Source organism: Sarcophilus harrisii, chromosome 4 (assembly GCF_902635505.1).
Source record: "Sarcophilus harrisii chromosome 4, mSarHar1.11, whole genome shotgun sequence".
NCBI lineage: Eukaryota > Metazoa > Chordata > Mammalia > Dasyuromorphia > Dasyuridae > Sarcophilus > Sarcophilus harrisii.
In genome coordinates, this window is record NC_045429.1 from 61,562,397 (window position 1) to 61,589,724 (window position 27,328).

Genomic DNA, 27,328 nt, shown 5'->3' on the forward strand with positions numbered 1-27,328 from the left:
GGGCACAAGGGTGGGCAGAAGACTGGGTTTGGGGCAAGGGGAAACAAAGAAAAGGTGAAGATACAGAACTATATTAATGTATTTAAAGCAGTTTAGCAAAAGCTTTCTCGTTGAACAGCTTTAAGAACAATGTGAATGAAAATTTAGCAACTTGGTTAGGAATCTTTGAAAATTCTATAAATGTATACTTGAAATTCTGTTTGTATAAAGAAAATGCATTTTCCTCTTTATTTTAACACTGTGTAAAAGAATATTATGCATGTGAGTGGTTTGAGAATTAAATGATTTAATACTCTTATCCTGACCCCTCTTTTCTTATACGTAGAAACAATTTATTTTAAATAATTTTAGATTTTGATATGTGATGGAAATACTGTGACTTCATGGATCCCCTGTTCTTTGTACGTGTCTCAGCAAGATCTTTGCTGCTGCACTTTCTCAACTCCAGATGGTTTTGCAGGAACCCTACCAGTAGTAGGCAATTTCTCCCTCCCCTTCTCAATGGTTTTTGAAGATGAAACGTTCACACGTAACCCAAAACAGGAATAGTCAACATTTTATTTACTGGTATCTACAAACCACACTAGGGAGAGGTACGGATGAGCAGGAGTACCTCAGTTCATACAAGGGTTGGATATTCTGCCCATGAAAATAATAGTATTGAGGGCAACTTCCCTGATCAGAACCAGGAAAGGCCTGTTGGCGTTGAAGGTCACCCTGTTGAAGTTGAGCGAACGCCCAGAAATCACCACCGAAGTGCTGGCGGCAGCTTCGCTGCCTTCCTCGTTTACCTGTCATCAGATGGGGGAAAGATCACGTTAGCTGGCGCAAACATCAGCAGCCCTTCCCGCTGGCCATTTAGGCTCTTTAAAATGCTACTGAGTTACTTGCCATCGGGAAGTGCATTGAGTCCTGGCGAGTGAAACTGGAGGAATGGAGCATAACTGCATTACAGAAGCACATCCACCCTTCTAGGGCAGAAAACTAGGGTTGCCTGAAATCACACCTTTTTGTCCGTTCTTCAAGCACTCCCTCCAGGCAAGACTGCAAGGTGGGCCAAGCATCCCCAGAAATCCCAGCCTTGCCTCCCACTGCCATCCCTCAGGCCTGCAGCCCTGGCAGCGGTTCCGGTCCAACCACCCCGGGCTCTTGGGCTTTACCCTGGAGGAATCTAAAAGCACACTCTCTCTTAGCTTCTCACAGGTTCCCCCCTCTTCCCCCCAAGAAGAGGAGTGAAGAGTGAGGGGATTTCTGGAGGTGACACCGCAGAGAGTGGATTTCTCCAGAAATGTTTGGCCAGGACCCCAAGAGTCTATTCATTCTACTTGAACAAGCTCTTTATGTCCCCCTCCATATGAAATTCCCTGTGCTCTTTGCTATATACAGTTAGATACTACCATAGATTTCCACGCAGCTCAGTCAACTCACGCTTCTTCACTGTGGCTTTTGCAACAAGTTCTTATGAAAATAAATTGCAACAGAGTATTTCACATCCTCAATGATGGACACAGAGCTAAATAGAAAAACTAGAACAATGCTTAACTAGCAGATTTCTCAAGGGCAGCACACAGAATGAGGATCCACGAATTACTTCCCCAGAGATTAAGTTCTTATTAGCTGTGGCCCTTAGGTTTCTAAACTGTTCCCAGACCATGGCAGCTTCGTGGGGCCTCATAGGGGATCACTTCTTGAACCTAGAGAACAGATATTAGGGTTTAATGGCCCCAAGTAGTCTAGAGTAAATTAGTGTGTTGGTTTCTTCCAATGATATTCCAATGCCTCTAAACAGTTCAGAAGAATCTGTCTGGAGTTCTAGGAATAGAATTACCAGCATCAATTCAGATCATCTTCAGCGTCTGCTGATAGGAACAAATTTCCCCAAGGAGAACCCAAATCAGCTCAATAATGAGACAAATGTAAAGGATTTGGCCGGGAAAGGGGCCAGACTATAAAGCTTCCCGAGCACAGACACTTTGCGTTTATATTTTCTGATATCTTCAGCTTCCTTAATGTCTGGTTCACTTGTGAGTACACTTAGCTGAGCCTTTTAGAGTCATTCAAAATCAAAGTCAACACACTTGGAAATAGGGCTTACAATTTTACGCATATTGCATCATCCCTGATTTGACCTGAGAACAATGAACCAATTGGAAGGCATTGGGAAGACATTTGGCTTTGAAAGACCAGAGAACCAGTTCCAATTTGGATAGTGGTTTAGTCCCACTTACGCCAAACAATATGGTTCTAATGTCTTTCAGCATCAATTAATCCCGAGCAATTATTAATCTCCGAGTATTATACTCTTCTAGGTGATGGAAATGCAAAGATGTCCCTTGCCTTCAAGGAGTTTACATTCTATTGGGGAGAGGACTACATGAGCACATAACTATATACAAAATGTCTAAATCAGGGAAACGAGGAAGCCTCCTTTCTTCCAACTCACAAAAAAGGAATCCTCTCGAGTTTCAAGTTTCTCTTCAGTATAAAAATGCAACATTGTGCCTTGCAGACTTAATGCATCAGTTAAGGCAAACAGCCATCCCTCAGCAATCGCACCATTAGCTTGTGTTAGTCATCACGTGCCTATCATGTGAGAAACACTTAAACGCTTGCTAATTGATATATAAAATAAATATGAATTTTTTGGTGGGGAGGGAGAAAGGATAGAAAGAAACAGTATCAGCAAATGGTTTTTTGACCTTGATCAAGATCTATCAGGTAGGTTACAACACTGCTATACACCATGGATCTTTAGCGGAAAGCTGCCAGAACCGAGATGTCATTTTATTTTTCATGGGGTTGAAGGTTAAAGACCTCTCACTTCCTCCCACTTTCTGTATTCAGAACTTGGCCTTTGTTGGCAGCTTACAAATACTGATAATAAGGATTCCCTGCTTTTAGTTAAATTTTTGTAGGGAAAAAACATTGTAATTTGATTTTTGCTGAATCCCCAATAGTTAAAAGCCATTATTTTAAGAGTTACCTCTCTGGGAAGCTGGTATTCTGCTTTTGATTGATTATTTGGGTCAGTCCACTATACAGGGAATAGGTAGTTGCTTCCATATTATCATCTGAGCAGCACTTAACCCCACAACTCCAAGAAAAAGCTACCCTACCCCACACTCTCTAAAATGTGCACATTATTCACCTATTTGGCCCTTGAAGTTCCCTATTAAGATCTGAGTAAATTGTTCAAGAAGGCCAAAATACTAAATTGTAGTTATCCTATCAACACACCAAAAACTAGCTGACTACATTTTCTCTGAAAAAAACTGTAAAGGACACTTTAAACTAAGAGATGGTGGAGGATGAAGAAGGAGAGGATTCATTGCATTAGATACTGTCACAAGAGCAGTTAGTGCAATAGCACTTAGCCCCGAAGGGAAGGAGGAGCTGGTGGCTTGGGACCAGAGAGCTCTTGTAAACATGCCTTGCACAGGTGACACCCTTTGCCATCTGCCTACACGCATAGTCACCCTTGCATCAAGGCTGCAGCGTAGCCAGGGAAAAGGAGGAAAGGGACAGAGATTTACTGACCTCCAGAAACGCTTTGTGGAATGCATCCGAAACAAACAAGTCTCCCTGGCCTTCTGCAATGATCCCTGGGGAAAAAAGCAACAAAAGCATCATATCCTGAGACAGAGGAGCTAGTTACTCCCAGGAGAGAATCCCCTCAACTTAAAAGAGGTCAGGAGTTTCTAACAAAGGCTTTGCCCATTGTAGGTACTTAAAAGCCTTAGTATATTAAGTTGAATTAAATGAGCCCAGCCTTCCCACTCAACATTATTACTAACTTATTTATCACACATTGAAAGATACTTAGGCTCATTCTAACTGGCTCATAGGAACTCAAATTTGTGCTCACAAATACGGAATGGCATAAAAGCTATATTTCTGGGAAAATATATAAAAAACACCCTCTATGAGGTTTGAATATTCTATTTCTCTTTATAAATGGAGGGGACAGCAAATATAATAAATGCCAAATATTATAAAAGTCATATCCAGAGAAATTCCTGCATTAAAAATGTCCCATCTCCTGACATTTTAAAGAATACCATAGTTGGGCAAATCCCAAAGAAGAAAATGAAAAAGCACATAATTGTGAAAGTCATTTAGCCAATGACTCCTGGATCTGTGTCATAATCTGTAACACTCTGTGTTTGGTTTAAGTAATTTTATATATTTTAGAAATTTTATAAAACTTGATTCGGTTCATCTTTTTATTTCTTTATTGTACTGTTTCGATGCTTTTATTTTCAAAATCAATTTTTTTAATTAACCAAAACTTCCCTTTTCTACTTTCAATCTTCTCTCTCTCACACACACACACATATTGGAGGAAAATAAAGAAAAAAAAGTCTGTGACAAATGTAATAGTAGAGTAAGTCAAAAATACATTCCCTTGTTGGCCATGTCTAAAAAATAGATATAAATTGAGATCTGATCTCAGACATTAGATGTGTTACCCTGAGCAAGTCATTAACCCTGTTTGCCTTAGTTTCCTGTTCTATAAATGAGCTAGAGAAGTAAATGGCCAACCACTTAGCCAGGAAAACCCTTGTGGTGTCACAGAGATGATAAGGACATATCAGTCTGAACTCCTTGTTGGGAAACTGTAAGCCATCAATTTAGAAACCATTGATTTTTAAGAGCAAATTCAATCATTCAGTGAGTTAGCTAGGTGACCCAGTGGATAGAGCTGAACCTGAAATTGAGATTTTTGACTTCAGGGTGGCCTTAGATACTTACTAGCTAGTCACATCACTTTTGTCTGCCTTAGTTCCCTCATCTGTTAAATGGGCATAAGAATAGCACCTTTCTCTCAGGGATGTTGTGAGGGCTCAAAGGAGATAATGGCAAAACATTTAACAACACCTGGCACATAGTAAGTCCTAATAAGTCCTGTTTCCTTCCTTCTAAAAAGATAGTAGGGGTAAAATTTTATAAAACTAGAATCAGTTATAGAACATGACAATTTTTCAAATTGATTCAATAGCCATTGCCTTAGTAAATATTAACATTTTAAATATTAAAATGTAAATGTTGAAAATTTAATAAAAATTAAGTAAATAGTAACCTTAGTACACTTTTCCATTTCTCTTTCTGTCATTTGTGACTGTAGCATGCTGGGGGATGTCAGAGGAAGAGGAAGAGCATTCAGAATCAGGGACCTATCTGTCAGTGTGTCTCCAGCCCCGGGAGACAGGAGAAGTCCAAAAATGCTCCCACTCACCTGGCAGCTCGGCCCGTTCCGGGTGGAAAAGATCCTTCAGGCCCATCTCTTGAAGGTTCTCCTTCACACTGAAGTTGTCCTCAATCCGGAATCGGGGCACATGGACTGCCAGCAAGGTTTCCTGTAGGCTCTCCAGCCACTCCCGGAGTATGTCAGGGGTCAGGTCCCTCTCCACCTTGTCTAGGGGCTTGTCGGGCTTGGGCAGGATCAGCACCATGGTGATGTCGTCGCCTTTGTAGGGCAGCTCGAGCACCTCCACCTGACTGCTGCCCTTCACGTGACTGTAGCGGAACTTGTTCTCCTGGTACATCATGAGGGCCGAGCACTGCTCCCCATCAGCCTTGTAAAAGGGCTCCTCCTTGGTGTTCTCCTGGCTGAACTTGGACTTCCACCAGCCCTGGGAGGGAGAGGGCTGCTCAGCCATTTACATTCTTAGTTTGGGGCTGGAGACCCGACTCCTGCCCTTAGAAAGGTGCCCCCCACCCCCAGGAAGCAGCGCCATTCTCAAGGAGACGACAACAGGGCCTCCGGTTAGACCCCTGCCATCCCCCGCCATCAAGGGGCTGGATAATCAATCCTTCCATACCTGCAGTCCCAGGAATCACCTGGTCGGAAATCTTGGGGAAGAGAGAAGTTGGAAATGCTATGAGTTTGTCAGGGACGGTGTCACATTCTGGAGAGAAGGCTCATAAAATAACAGGCATAAGAATAGCTAACATTTATATAGTACTTCCTGTGTGCCGGGCATTGTATTAAGGGCTTTACAATCATTCTCTCCCGAAGACCCTGGGAGAGTTCAGCAGAGATGGTGCGACCCTCTGGAAAGAGCACTAATAACAAGCAATAACAGCCAATACGTAGCGAGTGCTTGCTGTGTGCCCATTGTACTAAGTACTTGACAATTATTTTCTCTCCCGATGCCCCAGGGAGGAAGGTGCTATCACCATCCTCCTTTTGGGAAAGCTGAGGCAGATGGAGGTTAAGTGAGACTGGATCTGAATGCAGGTCTCCCTTACTCCAGGCCGGGTGCACAGCCTGCCTGACGCTAGCTCTGGAGTCTCAGGGCCTGCGTGAGTTTTTGCTTTTCTTGTCCAGAACTGGGGGCCCCGGTTCCAAGCCAGCCTTCCCTGCCTCCCTTTCCTCACTCTCCCCCTTTAAGTCTTCTCCTTCCTCTGTTAGGATAGAAGTGGGGTGGGAGGACATAGGAAGTGCTTAATAAATGCCCGACCTCTCTGCCTGCTTTTGTCTCTGTCATTGTCTCTCTCTCTCTCTATGGCTTTAACTTCGATCTTAATACCTGTGTGACCTTGCCTAGTGGTGCCTGACATCAGCTTCCTTAACGCGAAGGGGCTGGAAGATAAAGTCAAAATGGATGAGTGATTTAGACATAAGGGTGATATAAGTGAATAGGGAAGTGTGGGGAAAGTTCCCTCTCAGAGGTATGGATAAGGGAAGAGTTTATGACCAAACCAAAGATAGAGAGGATCATGGGAAGTGATAGTAACCATTTTGATTACATGGTGTTGGAATCCTTACAAAGTGTTAACTCATTAGAGTTGTTAGGAGACAATAATTATCTAATTTAGCATGGCTCAGTATGATTGATCTGATCCTACAAGGAGATGTTATGGGCCAGAACTTGAAACAAGGTACTAAGTGGAATTGAGGAGACAATGGTTAAAGCTAGTTTAGAACTGATTTAATCCTACAACAAATAATGGTTTCCCAGTGATATAATGATTGGTGTGTACTCAGTGTACAGCATATAAGCAAGAAGCTCTCGGGGCCAGAGAGCAGGAGTGAGTGGAGACATCAATTGAGAAGATTCAGAGGGAGCTGGAGGCAGAAGCTGGCAGACAAGCTGCAAGAGCTCTTGGAACCAAGGAGGGAGAGAGGCCTCTAAGAAAGCTACCCGGGCCCAAGGAAAGAGATGAGACTTGGAAGGAGAAAATAAACGTTTGGATTTTTATCAGCTGGCTGCGTTTGGGGTGATTATTACTCTGAACTGAAACTAAGGCGGCCTCCAGAAAACCTCCCCAAGAAACCTGCTCCCACAGAGAACCATCATATATTATAAAAAAGAAAAAGAGCACTACAACATGGTTTTAAAACAGTCAATAGTCACATGAAAAAATGCTTTAAATCACTCCTGATTAAGTTCAAATTAAAGCAGCTTTGAGATACCACCTCACATCTATCAGATTAACATGACAGAAAAAGAAAATGACACGCTGGAGAAAGTATGGAAAAATTGAGGCACTATTGCACTGTTCGTGAAGTTGTGAACTGATCTAGAGAACAATTTGAAACTATACCCAATGGATTGTAAAACTGTGCATCCTTTTTGACCCAGAAGTATCACAATTAGGTCTATATATCAAAGAAAAAGGAAAAGGATCCATACTTATAGCATCCTTTTTGTGGTGGCAAAGAATTGGAAACTGAGGGTGATGCCCAAGAAGTGGGAAATGGCCACACAAGTTGTGCTATATGACTTTGGTGGAATACCCCTATGCTATGAGAAATGATGAACAGGGTGTTTTCAGAAAAACCTGGGAGGATTTATATGAACTGGTGCAAAGTGTAGTGAGCAGAACAACGTTGTACACAGTCACAGCAATATTGCAAGGGTGATCAACTATGAAAAATTGAACTACTCTGACAGTGATCCAAGCCAATAGGATGAAAGATGCTATCCTTTTCTACATAGAGAACTAATGAACTCTTGAACCAAATTGAAGGATACTTTTTAAAAACTTAATTTTTCTTGGTTTTTTGGTTTTTTGTTTTTTTTTTTTTTTTTGGTCTGTGTTTTCTTTTTGCAACATGACTAATATGGAAATATGTTTTGCATGACTTCACATGTATTTTGTTGTTCACTTGTTTTGCAGGCATGTCTTAGCTCCATGACCATATTTGGGGGTTTGGGGGTAAGGACAGTAAAGTGATTTGCCATGTCCTTCTCCAGCTCATTTTACAGAACAGGAAACTGAGGCAAACAGGGTTAAGTGCCTTGCCAAGGATCATACAAGGTTCTGAGGCTGGATTTGAAAGATCCTCCTGATTCTAGATGTGGCATTCTATCCACTATGCCACCAAGAATGAAGGAGCAGGGGGATGAGAGGGAATTTGGAACTCAAAATTTTAAAAAAATGTTTGTTAAAAATTTTTTACATGTAATTGGAAATATTTCGTGAAATGAATAAAAATATTTATTCTTTAAATGAGAGAGTTGGACCAGAAGACTAACTAGGTCCTTAAAGGATTTTATGCTTCTTTAAAGAAAAAAGTCCAGATTATTTTTATAGCTTATAATAAACTGAGTCTGAATGATTCTTGATATCCAGATTGCAGAACTTCCATCTCTCCAAGCAACTGTTACCTTTGAGTGGCTGAGTTTCTACATTTATCAGGGACTCAGCGATGCTAAGGGTTGATGCTGCATTTAATTATTTTGTGAATTACAAAGCTATTCATTACTTTAAAATCATCTTAATTTATTTGCTTATTTGGGACCATATTTGTGATTTCCTTAGTTTGAAGAATCTTCCTCTACTAATGCAAGAAGTTAACAAACATTTGTTAAGCATTTATTATATACCTGAGGAGGCAACTATTCAGCAATTTATAATTTTAGAGAGTTGCCTGGATCCAGGTTAAATGACTTGCCCATGATCATAGATAGCCTTTATGTCGGAGGTGGCTCTTGAACCCAGGTTCTGCTGACTAAAACAGCTTTCTACCCAATATGCCATGTTGCGTTTCTGTTTTTGTCCCTTTTCCCCCATAAATGGCCAGCTGAAGGAATAGGGAAAGGGACGAAAGTTATTCTTTTTGGCTAGATAGGTTCATGTCTTCATCCCAACTGGCTTCTGGCCTTGGTGACTGGCCTTGGCCCATCAGAGAGCAGCCACAGAGAGATCTTCCGCCCATTTGTTATGACAAATACAAGATATGCCGGATGCTGCTAGGAGGGGCCTGAGTGTCCCTGGCCCTTTGTTCCCACCTGCCACAGTGTCCTGTCCATCCCCCTCTTCCCAGTCAGCCTTGGATCAGCCCTCTGGAACAACGGTCCCTATCCTTAAAGATTACTGGATTCACGGGTCTGCCAATGACACTGAAGGAGGTACGGACATATGTGACCGACATGGAGTTCTTGAAGCAGCTCCCAGAGATAGAGAGGACTTCGATCTTTGTTCATTAATATGTGAACCTGATAACCTGAAAAACTTAAGATGTCCTTAGTGGGGAATTCACCCTCCAACAGCAGAAACACAGTCACATTTCAAGAATTACTAAGAAATGACTTTGGGCAACCTTCTGGTGATGGACCTCACTGGGGAGGCTGGTTCTGAAATGAAAGTCCCATTGCCCGTCGGTGGGCCTAGAGCTCAAGCCCTCCCAAATTTCCTGTCAGAACTCGAACTCTGTTCACCTAATCAGGACATAACCAAAAGCCTGGCTGTTAGTTAATGATGTTCTTTAGTCAGTCGGGATGGGATCCAGGGAGAAAGCATCCCACTTAATTCTGTAATAAAGAGACTAAAGAGTATACAACAGAGGCCTTGAATTAGCCAGACAGAACCAGATTAAAATGGATCTAGGAAATGCTTAGCAAAATAAAAATGCAATACAACACAGATCCCATTGACTTGTGCTTTACTAAATACGCTGCCCACAGGGATCCGTTTCTATTTGAATCTGACACAGGTGGTGTGCACAGATGTACAAGTTGGTATGTCTACATACAAGCCTAAGTGAACATGTGTATACACACATGATTGATATTACAATCACTGTGCTAATTTTGTTGAGATATATATATATATATATATATATATTCATGCAACTCTTCTATTTATTTGTCTGATGACTGTTCTCCCCTCCTAGTCCCCAGGAACTATTATCTGATTCATCCCCCATAGGTCCTAGAACAGTGCTTTGAACACGAAATCAGGAAATATATTGAAATTCAATAGTGGTGTGTTCAAGAATAAAGATCATCCCAAATCTCTGGGTGAACCCTCTTTCTCACCTCGAAACCTTCCCCATGGGAGAATGGGGAGAGAATTAGACCTTTGAGCTTTTAAATACCTTGAAGTAAATAGTGTTGACCAGCACCAAGACCGTCAAGTCAGTGATGGCACCCTTAGGAATGACATCGGTGATGAGCCCTTCGGTCTTGTTTGAAACCCAGTCATTAATGGTCACTCTTGACAGCTCTGGGTCTTCCTAAAGAAACAGAACAAAAATGATGTGTACATGCTTCCCCAAGTTGTGTCCATTTGTTTCTGTATATAGTATATATAAGCAGAGGGCAGATTAGCCTCCATTTGTACCTTCTCAGCAGACAGACCAAGCCACTTGGAGGGTAACCGACAGACTTCGGATCCCTCAGTGAGTTGGGGGAATGTCTGCCCAAACTCGTGGAAGCTTCTTCAGACATCTTCCAATAATTGCAGGACGGAAAATAACTAAAAACACGGGGATGAGCCTTCTCCTCCATCTATTTCAGGTTCATCTTGTTTAAAGAAAGAACGCTACATTTTCAAGGGAAAAATCCCGAGGGCACTTGCTTCTGACGAGACCCCCCCCTTGCTTTGGGGAGATTACTGAGGGAAGGAATTGGCGCCCGTCCAACTCACCTTGAAGTTCAGGGGCTTCAGCTTGGCTCCGTACACCACCTCACTGATGTCCTGGTAGGTCTCGTTGAAGATGAGAGACTTTTCTCCAAAGAGGCGATTGGCCGCCACCAGTTCAGAGGATTTATTGGCTTTTCGATAAAGCCGGCAGTTCAGCTTGGCGAAGAAGAAATGAACCTGGTCTGATGTTTTCTCCGAAATCGTATCAAATTTGAACACCTGAGAAACCAAGCACAGGAACCACAGAGGAGTTCACAGGAACGTAGAACCAGAACCTTATTGCTCATCTAATCCAGGGGTTCTTAACTGTATTTGTATTATCTCAGCAGTTTGGTAAAGCCGACAGATAATGCATAAAATAAAATAAAATGCATAGGATTACAAAGGAAGCCGCCAACCACAGTGAAATCTATGTTAAATCATATAATAAATGAAACAATATTTACATAATTAAATGATATTTAAGTAAACTCTTATTTTAAGAGAAGATTATAGACTTCAGGTTAGTCCAATCCCTTTATTTACAGATGAGTAACTCAAGACCCAGACAGATGAAATAACCTGCCAAAGGTCGTTCAGGTATCAAATGGAAAAACCAAGGCTCAAACTCGGTCTGATTCAGCGCTCCCTGATCAGCAGTAAGACGTTCCACCAGCATCTTGTTGCTTCTCCTACACTTGAGACTTTGTGTTCGAGTTCTTTCTCTTCTTAAAAAAAAACAAATGGAGGTGCTGGGTCAAAATAGTGAAATTAAGGAGCTGCTAAGTGGTGCAGTGGATGCAGGTTAGTCCTAGAGTGAGGAGGACCTGAATTTAAAATATGACCTCCTGGTCAAGTCACCTAACTGCAATTGTTTCCCCTATAAAATAAAATTTAAAAAAAAAATAGTGGAATTATAGCCATGACCATTAATGATTCAAGCTTACCTTTTTTTTTTTTTTTTTAAAAACTTAATTTTTCTTGAGGTTTTTTTTTTGGGGGGGGAATCTGTTTTCTTTCATAACATGACTTAACGTGCTTTCTCAATGGGATGGGAGTGGGGAGAGAATCTGGAAGTCAAAGTTTTAAAAACTAGTTAAAGCTTTTTAAAAATGAAACTAGGGGAAACTGAGTCAAGCTTCATATGCTCACATATCAACTTTCCTTCCTTAAGGAGTCTATCCAGCCATCCTAAATAAAACCATGTGCTCTACTTCTAAAGTGGGGGAGCACAGCCAACTTTCTAGCTTTTATTATTCTAGATTGTGATAGGAAACAAGAGGCAACTCTCCTTATACTGATGTAAGCTGACCACCTGCCCCCCAGCTTTGAGGGGTAGCCAGTCTAGAGAGTAGGGAGGAAGAAAAAGCCTTTTTCTGGCTACTTGGGACTAAGAAGACATGAGATTCATGTATAGATATCCAACTCCTATTGAAATAGACTGATCCTCAACTCCATGTTGCTAAGATTTTCCCCTTCATCCTTCAGACAACTTGTGGCTTCTGTCAGGACTTTGTTTTAACCTGATTTCTGTGTGTTTTTGCTTTGTGCCCCTCCTGGTGGGCCCACCCAAAGCTGTGGGAACTATAAAGGCGTCTTTCTCTGATATTCTACCAAAGCCCTTCTGCAAACCGTGGCTGGCTACACAGCTCACAGGGAGGCATGCTGACCCCAGGCCATCCCCTGCAGAAGGAAGGAGGGCTTCTCAGCCTCCTTTCCCAGGAAGATCATATCTGTGATCTTGCTGAGCAGAGACACTGGGCTTCCTTAAAGGCGGGGATGTTTTAAACTCCAATCATAATTCAAATGCTTTTTTATAGATAGACATGGAAAAGGAAAGTGGCCCCCAGTATTCTCCAAGAACTCTTCTGAAGTAAAGAGTTAAGTTAGTTATTCCCAGAGGGCTTAAGTCCTTTCCCTGTGCAGGTTCCCAACTTTGGCAAAAATCTCTGTACTAGACCTTGTTTCCATTCAGGGGGAAAAATATATATATAGAAACTTCTGCTAAAAGTTAGAATTTTTTATTTCAGAAATGATATGTTCAGAAAAATATGAAGACATTTTTGCAAGAGAAAATCTTCCTCATTACTCAAATATATAGGGAAACCAAGCCAAATTTATAAAAATACAAGCCATTTCCCAATTGATAAATAGTCAAAAGATATGAACAGGCAGTTTTCAGAAAATGAAATGAAAGTTAACAATAGTCATATAAATCACTATTGATTAGAGAAGTGCAAATGAACTACTTCATAACTGTCAGATTAGCAAACGAGAGAAAAGGAAAGTGACAAATACTAGAAATTTGTGGATATGGGAAAAAATCTGGAAAACTAATACATTATTGGTGGAATTGTGAACTGACACATTCCCTCTGGAAGACAATTTGAAACTCTGCATAACCCTTTGATCCAGTAATACCACTACTAGGTCTGCCTCCCAAAGAGATCAAATAAAAAGGAAAAGTAGTTATTTGTACAAAACCACTCACGTCGGCTCTTTTTGTGGTGGCAGAGAATTAGACATTGTGGGAAAAGCCATGAACTGCGGAATGGTTGGATAAATTGAGGTTTCAGAAAACCTGGGGAGACTTACATGAACTGATGCAAAGTGAAGTGAGCAGAATCAGGAGAACAGCGAACAAAGTAACAGCAATATCGGATGATGAACTATGAAAGACTTAGCTATTCTCAGCAATACAATGATCTACAACAACTCTGAAGCATTATGATGAAAAATGCTGCTCTTGCCCTAAGAAAGAACTGATGAACTCTGAGTGCAGCCTGAAGCTGACTTTTTTCACTTTCTTTCTTTTTCTTCCTCCCTCCCTCCCTCCCTTCCTTCCTTCCCTTCTTTCCTTCCCTCCTTCCCTCCTTCCTTCCTTCCTTCCCTCCTTCCTTCCTTCCTTTCCTCCTTCCTCCCTTCCTTTCCTCCTTCCTTCCTTCTTCCTCCTTCCTTCCTTCCTCCCTTCCTTCCTTCCCTCCCTCCTTTCTTCTTTCCTTTCTTCCTCACCCGCAGCTGGCCCTCTGAGCCCCAAGACAGAAGAGGGGATAAAGGAACACTCCCATTTTAAGAAACAAAATGATAAATCAGAATGATCGTTCTCATGACAAAAGAATTTCTTTTCTTTTTTTGAGGCAATTGTTTAAGTGACTTGCCCACGGTCACACAGCTAGGAAGTGTTAAGTGTCTGAAGTCACATTTGCACTCAGGTCCTCCTGACTTCAGGGCTGGGGCTCTATCCACTGCTATCTAGCTGCCCCCCTGCAAAATTAATTTTTTTTTACAAAAAGATTTAGCACTTTGTTCCTCTGAGTAGTTCCTGCTTCCCTAGAACTGTTCAGGCTCATAAAGGGAAGACTTAAAGGGGATCACCGGCTGCTGGTGGAAGCCTGGCACTGGAGGGGAGCTGAGGCCAACAGTCACCCTTTGGTTACCTCCATGAGTTGCTTGAGTGTGTTGTTACAAGCACCCAGCTTGGTCATGGCGAAAGCCGTGGAGATGCTGAGAGGTGACATGAAGATGTTCTCATTGTGGTCCTTGGAAGCTGCCAGCTGCTTGTACAACTCCGTGGCAAAGCGGGAATTGGCTTCGGACAGCTCCCACACGCGGGGGTTGGTCAACTCTGGGGCTTTCTTCTGCTCCGAGCCCCCCTCTTCCGAAAGTTTCTTCTCAGGGTGGCGGTAAATGCACATGGGATTCACTGGAATGTCTCGGGGCTTGGCGGTGCAGATGTCCCCCACGGGGTTCCAGTGAGAGCTCACGCAGCCCCAAAAGCCAGCGAGCAGCAAGGAAAGAAGGCACAGCTTTCTAAAAAGAGCCACACAACAAGAAGATTATATGAAGACCTGATGCACAGGAAGATTCAAACCAGTTCCACTTGCTCAGTGATGAAGAGAGCCATCTACACCCAGAGAAAGAACCGTGGGAACAGAGTGTGGATCACAACATAGCATTTTCATTCTTTTGTTGTTGTTGTTGGTTGTTTGCATTTTATTTTCTTTCTCATTTTTTTCCTTTTTGATCTAATTTTTCTTGTGCAGCATAATAATTGCAGAAATAAGTATGCATATATTGGATTTAACCTATTTTTATCATGTTAAACATATATTGGATTACTTGCCAATGGGGGGAAGGAGGGGAAATTGGAACACAAAGTTTTGTAAGGGTCAATGTTGAAAAATATCTACCAATATGTTTTGAAAATAAAAAACTTTAATAAAAAAAAAGATGAATGTTGAGAACCATTTTTGTATGTATTTGGAAAAATAAAACACTATTAAAAAAATAAAAGGAGCCATAAAAGAAATTGACTCTCATCCTACTCCCCTTTATTCTAACCTATAGAACTTTTATTCTAATCTTTTTCTTTTTTATAAATAATACCTGTTTTGTTTTTCAAAATTCACACAAAGATCATTTTCAACATTCACCCTTGCAAAATCTTGTATTGTATTCCAAATTGTTCTCCCTCCTTCCCCATCTTCCCCCTCCTCTAGATGGCAAGTAATCCAATATAGATTAAACAAGGGCAATTCTTCTATACATATTTCCACATTTATCATGTTGCACAAGAAAAATCAGATTAAAAAGGGAAAAAAAGGAAAAGAAAAAAAAGCAAACAAATAACAAAAGGTGAAAATGCTATGTTGTGATCCATATTCAGTCCCCATCGTCCTCTCTGTGGATACAGATGACTTTCTCCATCACAAGTCTATTGAAATTGGCTTGAATCATGAAATCCTAAAAATTCAGAGAAGTGAGAGAAGGTAATTTCTGTCAAGAAGATGAGGATAGACTTTCACTAAAAGATGAGGATAGGATGTTTTGTGTATTTGTTAGTTTGTTTTGTTTTTGGCTGAAGCAATTGGGGTTAAGTGATTTACCCAGGGTCATACAGCCAGGAAGTGTTAAGTGTCTGAGACCAGATTGAACTCAGGTCCTCATGACTGCAGGGCTGGTGCTCTATCCACTAGATAAGCTAGCTAGTTTAAGCTGCCCCTAGGATAAGTTTTGAAAGAAGTTTGGGATACAAATAATAATGTCACATTTCAATAAGAAGCATTTATGGTTTGCAAAAAGACTTTACTTAATGTTATCTCCTTTTGTGGTGCCACAATTCCCTTTTGATGTCCTGACCCAGTTTCCCCATTGTCCTATTTACTCTGCCTCAGGTTATAATCTTTCCCTCTTAATGTTTGATGAGATAAAGGTCTACCTCAGTGGCTCTGCCTCCAAACCCCAGGCTATAATCATTCCCTCTTAAATGGTTGATAAAGGTTTTATATCTTTCCGCTATAATCATTCCTTCTTAATGTTTGATAGGATAAAGGTTTATCCATTTTAGACATCATTAGAATATCAGTAACCTCCCTCCATTGTGTCATCCTAGGTGCTCCCCCCATTAAGTTATCCCCATCCAGGTACCTCCCCCATTATGTCACTGTTCTTGTTATCCTATAAAAAATCTTGCTGTCCCAGTACTCGGGGTTGGATTCTTTGAGATGATAGTCTCGTCCAGCCCTGGGACCAACATCCATTTGGTCCCAGTATCTCTCTCCATTTAATAAACTATTGGAATTGGTCTCTAACCTCTGTCTTGCTCAGTTTCTCCGGCATTACAGCTTGATCTCCAAGGCTATTATTATTTCCAATTTACAGATGAAAAAAACCAAATCTTGAATCAGGTTAAATTCCTTGCCCAAAGTCACATGGCTAATAAGTGTCTGATTTCCTTCTGCAGCTCATTTTACAGATGAGGAAACTGAGGCAAACAGGATTAAGGTCACATACCTAGTAAGTGTCTGGGGTCAGATTTGGACTCAGGAGGTTGAGTCTTCCTGACTCCAGGCCTGGAGCTCTGTGCACTGTGCCACCTTGCACTATATAAATGCTAAGTATTAGCATTTACAGAGACAGAGTCAAGTCTTATTCTTTGCATCCCCGAGCTGTTGAGAGTTTGAAATGTGCTACATTCCACATTCCAGACCTCAACCCCATAGAGAGCTACACAGGTTTAAATTTCACATTTAGTAAAAACAGTTTGATCAAGCATTCTATATCAGCCAAAATCTACGTGAATTATCTGTCATTTCTATATGAACAGTACCATGATGACAGTCCTAATGTCTGCTGCAGGTTCCTGAGGTGCCTTCCAAATAGTCGAGCACAAAAGCAGAATTACAGAATCTCAGGTTTAGCAAGGGCATCCTACATTCTAATTCAAAGCCCTGACCATTAACCCTTTCTGCAACATCCTAAGGAAGAAGAACCCAGCTTTTTTGCTTAATGACTCGTGCCGATGGGGAGCCCGTTGCCTCATGAGAAAATCATTCCATTGTAATGATATATCACCAGAAATCTGTCTCTCTGACCCTTCCTCTGGGAAAAAAAAGCTAAACACAGAATCATAGATTGAGACAAGAACATCTTTTGGATCCTTAAATATGGCTCTAATGCCTCCCCTACCCCAGATCAAACAACTCCATTCCTAGAATAACAAAAAAATTCATAGTGAATGCAACCAATTGATGGTTGGACAGTGTTTTTCTTTGCAAAGGAGAACATATCCACTGATATGCACAGAACATCTTATAGAAATCTCAGAATTTCAAAATTGAAAGGAAACTTAATTCTTTAAGATTTTGCTCAATTGTAAAATCAGAGGGTTTCGCTAGTTAATCTCTTGGATTCCTTCCAGCTCTGGGTCCTATGACCCACCATACTAGAGCAGGAATCTTCTCTACAATGATACCAACAACTGATCATCTAGCCTTCCCTCAAAGACTCTCCAAATGATGGCAAACTCACTGGTCCTGCTTTTTATCACCTATCAAGTCATCCCCAGGTCCCCAAATGGTCCCTGGTTCCCCAGCCATCTTGGCCATCCTCTATTAGATGCTCTCCAGGCTGTCAATACTTTGATATTCATCTAGATGAACACTTTTTCCAACATTTCTCTTGAGTGACTCTTGTGTCCTCATAAGACAATCACCAGCTCCCTGATACTTTCCTTTGTCCTTTTTTTTTTACATTTTTAATAAAATAAAGCTTTATTTAAATAAAATAAAACTTGAACAGCGTAAAAGCATCCTTACAATGCTTTCCTTTTTAACTGTTAATATTGTGTGCATATCAGTGGAGCTATTTTACTAGCTTATTCCTCATTCTCATTACATGGCCAACATGTCTCCTTTTCTAGTCCTATCTCTGCAATAAAAAATGGCCTTTATATTGCTCCTCCTGTAAAATTCATTGAGTTAACCTGTTATGGCCTAACCATGTCCCAGGCGTTCTTTAATTTTTCATAAATGCTACTACCCTCTGACTTTGGGAATCACTGGAAAAATATTGATGTTAAAAAAAATGAATCTCTGTTTCTGGCAGAGTTTGGGGGTTATCAAAGCACCACAAAATTCCCTAAAGTCAAAATGACAGCGTTCATCTTCCTGTGTGATTATGGTTTCAGTACCATCTTCCTCCATGAACAGCAATTATCCAAGATAATTGGATAGGGGAAATTGCAAGGTTTTGTACCAAATTTTTCGTGCCAAAAATTCAGAGCTTTGTTGTTAACCAATTAGCATAATAAAAACAAGAATGTAGGCCAAGTGGATGGGAGAGAATGACTTGGCTTTTTTCACCCAGCTTTTTGGGTTTTACTCAACTTCTTTCCCATTCCATTTGGAGTAATATAGATTTGGTTTTGGATTTTTTGCCCAATATTATATATATTTCCAATTTCATATAATTTTCAACATTCATCTTTGTAAGAGTTTGAGCTCCAAAATTTTCTCCCTCCCTTCCTTTCCCCCTCTGCAAAACAGCAAGCAATCTGATCCAAACTATATACATTTATACATATGATACACGCATATATGTCATTTGAGGGTAGCTACATATGGGTAGGTTCCCACTTAGCGGTTCCCGTTTCTATTTCTGTTAAATACCATGGTTGTACATCTTTCAAACAATTGTGGGATTGTAAAGATGGGATCGAAAATCTTTTGCAAAAGTCTGCTTGTTTTCTTCTCTTATCTTCAAGCAAGTTCTCGAGTATGTCTGGATTACTGCAATAAAGATAGAGGTATATGGGTCTGTAAATAGCCATATCTACTTAATTGCTTTTGAAATCAGACAACCAGATTTTTCCCCTCTAAACAGCTTTATTTCCACTCCCCCCACCCCAGCAGACCCAGCAGCCCATGAGGCAGATAAGCTGCATCCCAGGGGAGCCCCATAAGAAAAAGAGAAACGGCATTTAGGTCCTCAATATGGGAATTTGGGGACTGGCAGTTCTCAAAAGATGGAACAGGAGACAGGAAAGAACTGAAAGCCTTCCATTAATTCTCTCTTTTCTCACACAGGACAGGAACAGTGACTCCAACCATGAAATGCTAAAAATTTTCAGACAGCAAGTCAGCAAACGTTTGTTAAGGGGTCCCTATGTGCCCGGCATACATTGGGCATCCAGAGAAAAGTAAAATACGGTCTCTGCCCTCGAGGAGCTTCCAGTTTCATAGGGGAGACAACACACAAATGATTCTACACAGGCTAGACCAGAGATAATCTTGGGGAGAAAGCACTCTCATTTTGGGAAATAGGAGATAGCTTTTTATAGATGCTGGAATTTCAAGGGAAACTGAAGGAAGCCAGCAAGATTTCTGGAGAGGGTGAGAACAGCAAAATTGTCTTGCAGAAGGTGCAAGTTAGGAAAAGAAGGAGGAGGAAGAGAAGAAACATTTATTTAGCACATTAAGGTTTACAAAGCTCAAAATGAAAGAGGATAGGGCCATAAAAATTTATGGAAAAATCTTCACTTTATGTTTATAAGATTTAATTGTGACACAATCAGGAGCCATTTGACTCCAAGGGGTAGCTGGTTGGTTCTCCATTGGATGGAATCACACATTGATTCTCTATTAATATTGTAGATGGAATTATACAAAGGAAGAGTAGTAAAGTTATAAGGGAGTTCCTTCAGTATTTCAGGAAATAGAAGAGAGAAAAGCTGTCTCCATGTCTTTATATAAAAGATCTGGTAGAATTGAGTTTTGGGGATATTTTGTTAAGTAATAATTTAGTGACAGTGAAATATACTATAGCTTCATTCTAGGAAATCACATGGAAAGGCAGTTATACTTAGACTTTTTTAAATGTTTGAAACTTGAATTTATAAATGCCCATAGGCAAGAATAATCAGTGACAAAATCAGGAAACAGTTGTTGCTTGCTGGTTATATTCATTTCACACACAGTCCTGCTCTGTGCAATCCATAATTTGCTCTCTGTTTTTTTTTTTTTGAATATTAGCAAATCAGTATAATGTATCAAATACTTCTCTGAGGTTCTGGTGTGTTGTGTCTTAAATAATAAAAAAAAAAGTTAAATTTTTTTAAAAAAGTTCACAAAGCTCTTTACATGTTATCACATTTGTTTCCTCACAAAAACCCTGAAAAATAGGTGCTGTTATGCCCCCCATTTCACAGATAAGGAAGCTGAGGCAGCCAGAAGTTAAGCAATACTTGTACAGGATTCCACAGCTAGTGTCTGAATGGTCTGACCCCGTTCCAAGTCTGCTGTGTGAAGTTGTTGCCTCTGATTTAGACTTAGTGTGAGGAAAAACATCCCTAAAATTGGTTATTTAAAAATAGAATAAAGGGAGCTAGATGGAGGCTCAGGAAGTAGAGCACTGAGCTCAAATCTGATCCCAAACACCAACTGTGGGATTCTGGGTAAATCATTTAACTTATTAGCTTTAATCTACTGAGGAAGGAAATGGCAATCCACTCCAGTGTCTTTGCTAAGAAAACTTCACAAGCATGATTAGCACGCTGGGAGGCACAGGGCTGCAAAAAATGGACACGACTGAGTAACAACAAAAAACGGGGCTCACCCAGGAGGCAGTGGGGTCCCCCTCACTCAAGTTCCTCAAGCAAGTACCAGGTGGTAACACATCAGGAATATTGATAAAGGGAATTCTTGCCAAGGGTAGACTGGACTAAATGACTATGAAGGTCCCTCTCAAAGAAGGAGATTCTTTGATTCTGTTATAATCAATGATCCTCAAAATTTTGGATCTTAAGAATCCTTTACATTCTTAAAGATTTCTGAGGATTCCCAAAGATATTTTGTTTCTAGGGGCTTTATACCAATATTTATCATATTAGACAATAAAACATCTTAGTATCATTATAAAAATAATTTTGGTCTCAAACATCAACTGAAAGGTTCCTAGAGACTGTGAGAATCTAAATATTATACTTGGAAAACCTCTTCTATTAGAGCATCCCTATCAAAAGAGCAATATTTTATTGTGTGCTGGGCAGGCCATGTCTGGAATATTACTTTGAGGGCTAGTAATAAACCATAGTAGCTAACATTTCTATAGAACCCTTTTTTGTAATGTACCATACACAGATTATCTCTGATTTTCACAACAATCCTATAAGGTAGATACTCTTATTATTACTTCACAGATGAAGAAACTGGGACAGGCAAAGTAAGTGACTGTGCAAGCATCCGAGACAGAGATTTGAGCTGAGATTTCCCAGACTCCAGTTCTCCATCTATCACATCCCTTAATTGGTTCAAGTCCAGAAGCACATTTTTCAACAATTCATAACATATGTGTGTCTCTCTGTGTGTGTACATACAGATATATGTGTATCTGTATCAGGGTGACAAGGATATTAAAGGGCCTGTGAATCATATTAAATAAAACTACAAAATTAAGGGTGTTTAGTCTAGAAATAGTGATATTATAACTGTCTTCAAGAGGGAGGAAAGTTGTTTTATGTCACTCAAGGAAGACAGCAGAACTAGAAATTACAAAGAGAAATGTCTCAGTTTAAGGCAAGGAACAATTAGAAGTCTTTATCAATAATCTGCCTCAGTGGAGTATTGATTTCTTCTCCTGTCACTAGAATTGTTTAAGCAGAAAATGGACCTTATATTAATGCTGCTTTTAGAGAACCTGGCTGCAGCAGGAAATTTGATAAGATGATCTCTCCAAATTCTGAGATTTTATAATTCTGTGTTTTAAGGAAGATTACCCCGGGAGAGATGTATAGAATAAATCTGAGTGGATAGAGAATAGAAACTAGAGGATATTATATTCACTAAATCTCCATTCTGTCTACAGGAAGATCCCCAGATTCCCAGGATAGACTAATCATTCACTTCATGCCGGGGAAGCAGAGGTCAGAAGGTAAACCACTAATAAAACACATTCTAAAGGACATCGGCTGATCAAAGGGTACGCTCCCTGAGAAGCCTCCTGCCTCCCCTGTTCAATCAATCAAATAAGTAATAATTTATTAAGTATCTGTGTGCTCAGGCAGAGGCAGCGAGGTGGCTCAATGGATAGAGTGAGGAATTCTACTTCAGATTCTAACCCAGACATTGGTCAGCAAATCACTTAACCTCGGTTTGCCTTAATCTACTGGAGAAAGAAATGGGAAAGTATCCAGAATCTGCCAAGAAAATGCCACGGACAGTACAGACCACGATGCCCCAAAGAGTCAGACAAAATATGCTCGGGCCTTGGGGCTACAAATAAAAATGAGTCGGTCTTTTGCCTTAAGGAGTTCACATTTTACCATCACTTGGATCATATAAAATATTCACAGACTAACAAGTACGAGATTTATACAAAATAAAACAGCAGATGGGGGCAAGAGAGAAGGGAAAGGCTCCCAGATACTTCTATTTTGTATTTGGGACAAGGGCGATAAATCTGCTCTGGTTTCAGCCATGGAGAATTTGCTGCCAGAACGGTCTAGTCCTAGAGTCAGGAATGAGCTTTTAGAAGTATCACTGGGAAGAACCAAAGTCATTTTACCCCAAGAAGAGTTTTCCTGGATGGAAAAGGCACTTTCTAATTCACAAAGCATCTGGGGCGTTTCTGGCACGATCCCATGGCTTCCCGAGGCTCTCTGGAGTCCAAGTCTTTGGAGAGGAAAGTGTCTTTTGGGAACATTCATTCTGTACTGCAAGGAACATCCTACCTTTTCTGTTCCGATCTTCACCCAACAGGGTAGGGGGAAAAACATCTGATTTGACATCTACTCAAAGAACTAAGAGATCTCAGCAAGCTGAGAGGCTCCCTTAAGATGTACTTTTTTTGAAATGAATTGCGCATTGACTGACTTTGTTCCTCTGCAACAAGGGGCAGCCAGGTGGTGCAGTGGAGAGAGGTCCAGGTATGGCTTCCTCATCTGAAAAACCAACTGGGGAAGGAAATGGCCCACCACTCCTATATCTTTGCCAAGCGGGATCATAAAAATTAGGAAACAAAAAGAGTTAGGAAAAAAAGTCAGAAAACATGACTTAAAAAGACTTTGAGGGAAGAATGGGGTAAAGAGAGAAGATTCAATGGATTCCAAATAAATATACAAGGGATATTCCGAGGCAGCAAATGTAACCACAGCTAGAAGCAAAGGAGCACAGAAGGAGCAAGCACAATGAGTGCCCCCCCTTCCTACTTCATCCACTCCCCATCCCCCAAAGCATTCCCTAGTTTTAGATTCTAGAAAAGACATTTGACTCAATGAGACTGTATGCTCCTTAGGGTCAGGGACTGTTTTGCACATAGTAGGACTTAATAAGTATTGATTGATATATGGGAAATCTGCAGAAATGAAAATTCTCATGCTACCGATGTTTCAGTTGTAGTCTGGAAGTATAGCTGCCAAGGAGCCTGATCAATAAGGAAACAGATGTGGTTTCCCAGAAACTCCACAGGAAGTTTGTCTCTTAAGAACAGCCACAAAACAGCCCTTTTTGTAGTGGCTAGAAACTGGAAACTGAATGGATGTCCATCAGTTGGAGAATGGCTGAATAAATTGTGGTATATGAAAATTATGGGAATATTACTGTTCTGTAAGAAATGACCAACAGGATGATTTCAGAAAGGCCTGGAGAGACTTACACGAACTGATGCTGAGTGAAATGAGCAGGACCAGGAGATCATTATATACTTCAACAACAATACTAGATGATGACCAGTTTTGATGGATCAGGCCATCCTCAGCAACGAGATCAACCAAATCATTTCTAATGGAGCAGTAATGAACTGAACTAGCTATACCCAGAAAAAGAACTCTGGGAGATGACTAAGAACCATTACATTGAATTCCCAATCCCTATATTTATGCCCACCTGCATTTTTGATTTCCTTCACAAGCTAATTGTACAATAATTCAAAGTCTGATTCTTTTTGTACAGAAAAATAACGTTTTGGTCATGTATACTTATTGTGTATCTAAGTTATATTTTAATATATTTAACATCTACTGGTCATCCTGCCATCTAGGGGAGGGGGTGGGGGGGTAAGAGGTGAAAAATTGGAACAAGAGGTTTGGCAATTGTTAATGCTGTAAAGTTACCCATGTATATATCCTGTAAATAAAAGGCTATTAAATAAAAAAAAAAAAAAAAAAAAAAAAAAAAGAACAGCCACAAAAGATTAAAGCAGACTGAAGAATGGCACGGCTAAAGTGGCGAGATATTTTGAGGAATGAGAATAATGCTGAAACTTAAAAAACTTATATCCAGGCAAGGAAACAAATTTATAATTCTGTAGAATTGTTTTTTAAAATTATATTAAAAGACTAAGGACAGGATGGAGCTTCCAGTTGTGTCTGACTTCCAACTATTTATGACCCTATTTGAGGTTTTCTTGGCAAAGATATTGGAGTGGTTTGCCATTTCCTTCCCCGGCTGATTTTTTCAGAGATTTTTCAGAGGTCTTCCTGAGTCCTCTCTCCACTGTATCACTTAGCTGTCCTTTACTGCAGAGGAACAAATCTAGGGCCTTGATAGCCCTCAGAACGGAGCAGACAAGAGCAAACTTCAATGCGTGAGACAAGGACATGGGGATTGACTAAAAGCTCAGGAAAAGTCAAGTGGGGTCCCTTACTATTAAGAGGGTGACATCTCAAACTGCATAAAGTGGATCTAGAATCTGCTCTCCAGAATCCCAGCTCCTTCCCCCACTTTTTGTGTTATCTTCCCCCATTAGAAAGTAAGCTTTTTGAAGGAAAGGCCTGGCTTTTCTCCTTCTTAATTGTAGCTTAATACAGCCCCCAGCACCCAATAGTTGGAATAGTTAGACTCCAGGAAGACCTGTTGTTAGTCTTTGGGAATCTCCTAACTTCACGGTGCCCCGGGCAACTCTTTGGGACTACAAATTATAAGACTATTTTGGATCCGCGTTGGTAAAGGGAATTTGTTTGTCAGTAGTTCCTTATATTAAGGAAATCACAGATGGAGTGGGCAGTATCTAAATCAGCCGTTTTGGGTGGTGCTCCCAGATCTCTTGCAAACTAAGCTTCAAAGAGCTCTTGGGCTGAATGAGTTAGTTATTTGTTTGTTTGTTGGTCTCACCATTCTCAAGCATTTATTAAATTCCTGTCCTCTGCCAAACACTGAGCCACACGTTGGGCCCTCAAGGCATTTAGGTCAATAAACTGGAAAACGTTCCATTCAGGGCGCCATATTTTAGATGGGACATTAACAGATGTTAATGGTGAGGAATCTAGAAGCCTTGCCGTATGGAGTTAGAAACATTAAAAAAAATTGGGATATTAGCTTGAGAAGGCCTAAGAGAGGAAGGAGAGGATGTGATCCCATTTTCAGTTATCTGAAAGATGTTCATGTGAAATGTTCATGCCCCAGAGGACAAGACCAGGGGCAAAGGGTAGAAATGAAAATGTGGCATTTTTTGGCTCAATTAGAGCCGAATCTCCACAAATCAGAATCATGTATCTTGGGAGTCAATAAACTCATCAGAGAAGCATCCAGGCAGAGGTTGCATGGAAAAAATGTCAGGGACTCTCTAAGGTGGAAAAAAGGCTGTTCAAGGTGATCTCTAAGGTATCTCATAAGTCTTAATCTTGTGTCTTTCTCCTTTCCATTTGCTCCTGATCGCAGACCAGAAGCACAGAGTGGGAAAAGTAGAAAGGGAGAAATGCAAAGCCATTTAGGACACCCAAAATGAATCTAAGTCAGGCTTCCCCCCCAATCCGGGGGCTCTGTTGGCCTCCAGCTTCCTTTCCCCGATCAGTCTCCACAGCTTTATCCCTGTGGCTTAACCTGCAGCCAGCAGCATCTTCCATTTCTATTGATGGCCTTGGGCCCCAAGATCCACCCCATTCAGAGGATAGAAAACTCATTGACTTGTTCAATCATAGGACTGACAAGGCTTCTTAGACTAGTTTGAGTATTTGTGATCAGGCCCTTGGGTTCTGATTCATCATCATTACCTAAGATTTACAATTTACACAGTGCTTTAAGCTTTACAAAACACTTTACTCGCATTATTTCATTTAATAATGTGCCAACCAACCCCTTTTTGGGCCACTCAAACTCTGAAACTTGAGTCATGTCCCCCCAACATCTATTATATCTAATATATATATATATATATATATATATATATATATATATATATTTCCTATATATAGGAAAGCTCATTTTCCAGGGTCCCAGAAAAAGCCATACAGAGGTATCCAGCAGCAGGTAGGGCAGAATGCTGATGATTATATCGCCAAAAGTTTCTGCAAGTTGAAGAAGAAAGCACAGAAAATTGAGAGGGAAAGGAAAATGGCCTTCCTTGGTGACATCAGAGATTGGCAAGAGGTTGGGACCACAGGGCACTCTGAGCCTGAATGATCAATACTAGTATTGTAACTAACTGACTTGTTAAATGACTCTTGGGGCAAGACATTCAGTGTCACCTATAATACTGATAACTTCCCATTTCTTGCTTCTTATGGGACACACTGCTGTGGAATCTGTTTTTGTAGATCAATATAATCCAAGAGGCACTTTCTTAGCATTGGTAACAAATATGTGAACATGCACTGAGGTCTACAGAGAGAAGGTTCTTCTGAAATTCTGACCCATCCTACTCCCAAACTGCCACAGCCTTCCCTACCTTGGAACACTTCCATGGTAGACAGAGTCTGGTGGGGTCTTTCAGATCTCATGCAAAATATCCAATCTTTTAGAAGTAGGGGACAAAAAATACTATAAAGAAAAATATTATCATTTGCCTTTTCTGAGACCCCCATTTCTATATCTTCATGAAAATATGCTACCCCCCAGCTGGAGAATGAAGGGCCTCTCTAGCTCACCACATATATTTAGGAAGTCCATGAAAAAGCTTTATCTCCCCCCCCCTCCAGGTAAAGTTCTTCAGGATCCCACCTTCCAAAAAGGTGAATCCATCTCCTGGACCTGGCAGACCAGGTAAGGACATCTCTCCCAACACAGCTGTCATTTAGAAACCAGAAATCCCACTGAGGAAATGCTACAGGGAGATTCCTCTTACCTTCCTGCACCTTCTCCAGGTCCTTCCCCATGAAAAAGCATGGCGCCTAACATCCTCTTCAGACCTGAGAAAATGGAGACTGGTGTATTCCTGGGCACTGATTCATTCCCTTCACATAGGCTGAAATTCCCGGAGC

General features: G+C 40.7%; 2 protein-coding genes across 3 annotated transcripts in view; one reads left to right on the plus strand and one right to left on the minus strand.

Annotated features, from left to right (window-relative positions):
• Positions 1 to 5,443, plus strand: part of ZBTB37 (zinc finger and BTB domain containing 37) — a 38,440-nt gene extending 32,997 nt beyond the window's left edge. For both annotated transcript variants that reach the window (XR_004229289.1, XR_004229290.1), the window contains one exon: positions 5,126 to 5,443. The gene's annotated coding sequence lies outside the window, so the exon portion shown is untranslated. The remainder of the gene's footprint in view (positions 1 to 5,125) is intronic.
• SERPINC1 (serpin family C member 1) lies at positions 538 to 27,328 on the minus strand. The gene is made up of 7 exons (XM_023501786.2): positions 27,193 to 27,328; positions 14,295 to 14,667; positions 10,882 to 11,097; positions 10,331 to 10,468; positions 5,237 to 5,633; positions 3,538 to 3,602; positions 538 to 791 (listed from the first exon to the last, which is right to left on the minus strand). The coding sequence occupies exons 1-7, from the start codon at positions 27,243 to 27,245 to the stop codon at positions 615 to 617; spliced, it is 1,419 nt and encodes a 472-aa protein (XP_023357554.2). The 5' UTR covers positions 27,246 to 27,328; the 3' UTR covers positions 538 to 614.

Coding starts and splice junctions, on each gene's coding strand:
- SERPINC1 (XM_023501786.2), bottom strand. CDS start 27,245: ATGTTAGGCGCCATGCTTTTTCATGGGGAAGGACCTGGAGAAGGTGCA. Junction 14,668..27,192: donor CCTGGAGAAGGTGCAGGAAG/GTAAGAGGAATC, acceptor GGCTCTTTTTAG/AAAGCTGTGCCTTCTTTCCT. Junction 10,469..10,881: donor TGAAGCCCCTGAACTTCAAG/GTGAGTTGGACG, acceptor CTGTTTCTTTAG/GAAGACCCAGAGCTGTCAAG.